Here is a 2,365-nt window from a genome sequence, read left to right as displayed (position 1 = left end):
CTCTGATGAAGGGTCTAGGCCCGAAACGTCAGCTTTTGTGCTCCTGATATGCTGCTTGGCCTGCTGTGTTCATCCAGCCTCACATTTCGTTATCTCTTCTCTCGTGTAACAACCTTTAATAAGAAATTCCCTTCGAAAAACCTGTTGTACCATATTCATTTGTTCCTATAATCTACCTTGATGGTTGGACCCAGAAACAAATTGACAGGAAAAATACAACTTTCACAACTGCTTTATTACTACAACCAAAGTCACACCTTGGTCAAGCTTGAAAGAAACTAAATCCTTATAAGCTGCAAGCCGATCACTTTAAATATGCCAGATGGTACATATTAGGGAGGAACAATATAAGGGCTTTATGTTGTTGCTGAAAAGGGTTTAGTCACCAACTATTCCCGCTGTGAACAGAGAGGCTACGCCTCAGTTTCTGCCTGGTTGGAAATTACTCTCATTTGCACATTAGGCCCGAAACGCGCCAGCGCCTGCTAGAGCAATGAAGATGATGAAGACCAGGGCGCTCAGGGCAGAGGCAGCGATGTTGAGTGCTCGGGCTTTACGGGCAAAGCGCTGAGCTCCTTCTAAATCCCCTTGCATTTTCCGATCTCTGCACTAAAAAGAAAACGAGTGCAAATTATCAACAGCATGTGCAGCTCTCCCTCACGTTGCCGCAGGTGCCTTGTATCAAATGGCCGAGAATTTGTTACAATAGGCACACACCGAGCCCGCGAAATGTTACAGTCTCCAAGTCAACGCAACAGTTCCAGGCCACTGGCAGCCTCCTATGATTTTTTTCCCTTCGACTTAGATGCTGTCGTCTAGGTTCCTCATTGCAGCCGCCTCCACGAATCACCCACTGCCTTCTCAAAACCACAAGCACCTCCAAATATCTTCAACGAATGTAAACGTGAAGGAGAAGGAAGTGCCAACAGTTACACTACCCTCACACACACACACACTCACACGGAGAGGAATGGAAGGACAGACAGAGACACTGAGGGGAAAATGCACATAAGTTGCAAAGTTTGCATCCCACTTTAACTTTTGAGCTGGGAAAGGATTCAGAGGCTGGATCATTGACGGAAAGACAGGGAGACAGGTCCATTCCTCCCCCCTGGTAAAATTGGCCTATTTCAGAAATTTGACGCTGTACCATGACAGATCAATTATGAGGATCTCACACTACCAATACACCTGCCTATGATTCCCACTTCATTAATGAAGATATATTGAGCCACTTTCCGAGTTGACTCAGATTTTTCCTCATTGCCTGGGATCAGTGGGGTCTACAGCCTGGATCAGCCTATCGAATGCTCGGGATTAGTGGGAGACTGCAGCATAAATGGACACCCGACTCCCCCGAAGACAACAACCCCCCTCCCCTGTGCTCCCCCCCCCCCCCATAGCAGCAATCCTCCCAAAAAAATCTGATGCTCTCCTCAAGTCAAATGCCCCTAGAGTCCCTGTCGCCTTCCTGGGGGCCGCTGCTCGGGATCATAGACCCCCACCGTCTCCCCTCCCGATGTCTTTGCCTGCGGTTCCCGTACTCACTTTGATCGAGAAGAACAGCGCCGCTAGGCCGAAGCAGAAGAAATTCATGTAGGAGACGTTAAAGATGGACCAGATTACATAGTCCCGGACCGACCCAATTTCTAAGGAACTCGAGTTACTGTTGTTCGAATCTTTCGCCATCAGTTTTGCAACGTAACTTCAGCTGGGGTAGCAAGAATTGACTCACCAGTGATCCGGGCTCGGCTATTTATAGGCAGAGGGGGAGATACCAGCCCAAATTAACTGTTCCCAGCATTGTAGAGGTGTGCAAAACCCTCTGGGATATATTTAAGGCTGTCCTCAGCGTGTGTCACTGGGATGTACAATACTGTCCTCAGCGTGTGTCACTGGGATGTACAATACTGTCCTTGGCGAGTGTCACTGGGATGTACAATACTGTTCTCAGCGTGTGTCACTGGGATGTACAATACTGTTCTCAGGGAGTGTCACTGGGATGTATAATACTGTACTCAGCGAGTGTCACTGGGATGTATAATACTGTTCTCAGCGAGTGTCACTGGGATGTACAATACTGTTCTCAGGGAGTGTCACTGGGATGTATAATACTGTCCTCAGCGAGTGTCACTGGGATGTACAATACTGTCCTCAGCGAGTGTCACTGGGATGCACAATACTGTTCTCAGGGAGTGTCACTGGGATGTACAATACTGTCCTCAGCGAGTGTCACTGGGATGTACAATACTGTTCTCAGCGAGTGTCACTGGGATGTACAATACTGTTCTCAGCGAGTGTCACTGGGATGTATAATACTGTCCTCAGCGTGTGTCACTGGGATGCACAATACTGTACTCAGCGA

The 2,365-nt window shown here is 48.1% G+C and overlaps 1 protein-coding gene across 1 annotated transcript; it reads right to left on the bottom strand.

Annotated features, from left to right (window-relative positions):
- Nucleotides 1-337: 337 nt before the first annotated feature.
- Nucleotides 338-1,752, bottom strand: LOC132210678 (dispanin subfamily A member 2b-like). Its single transcript, XM_059651873.1, has 2 exons — nucleotides 1,549-1,752; nucleotides 338-609 (listed from the first exon to the last, which is right to left on the bottom strand). The coding sequence occupies exons 1-2, from the start codon at nucleotides 1,687-1,689 to the stop codon at nucleotides 460-462; spliced, it is 291 nt and encodes a 96-aa protein (XP_059507856.1). The 5' UTR covers nucleotides 1,690-1,752; the 3' UTR covers nucleotides 338-459.
- Nucleotides 1,753-2,365: the final 613 nt, after the last annotated feature.

Source organism: Stegostoma tigrinum, chromosome 17 (genome assembly GCF_030684315.1).
Source record: "Stegostoma tigrinum isolate sSteTig4 chromosome 17, sSteTig4.hap1, whole genome shotgun sequence".
NCBI lineage: Eukaryota > Metazoa > Chordata > Chondrichthyes > Orectolobiformes > Stegostomatidae > Stegostoma > Stegostoma tigrinum.
This window is presented reverse-complemented; position numbering and strand designations above follow the sequence as displayed.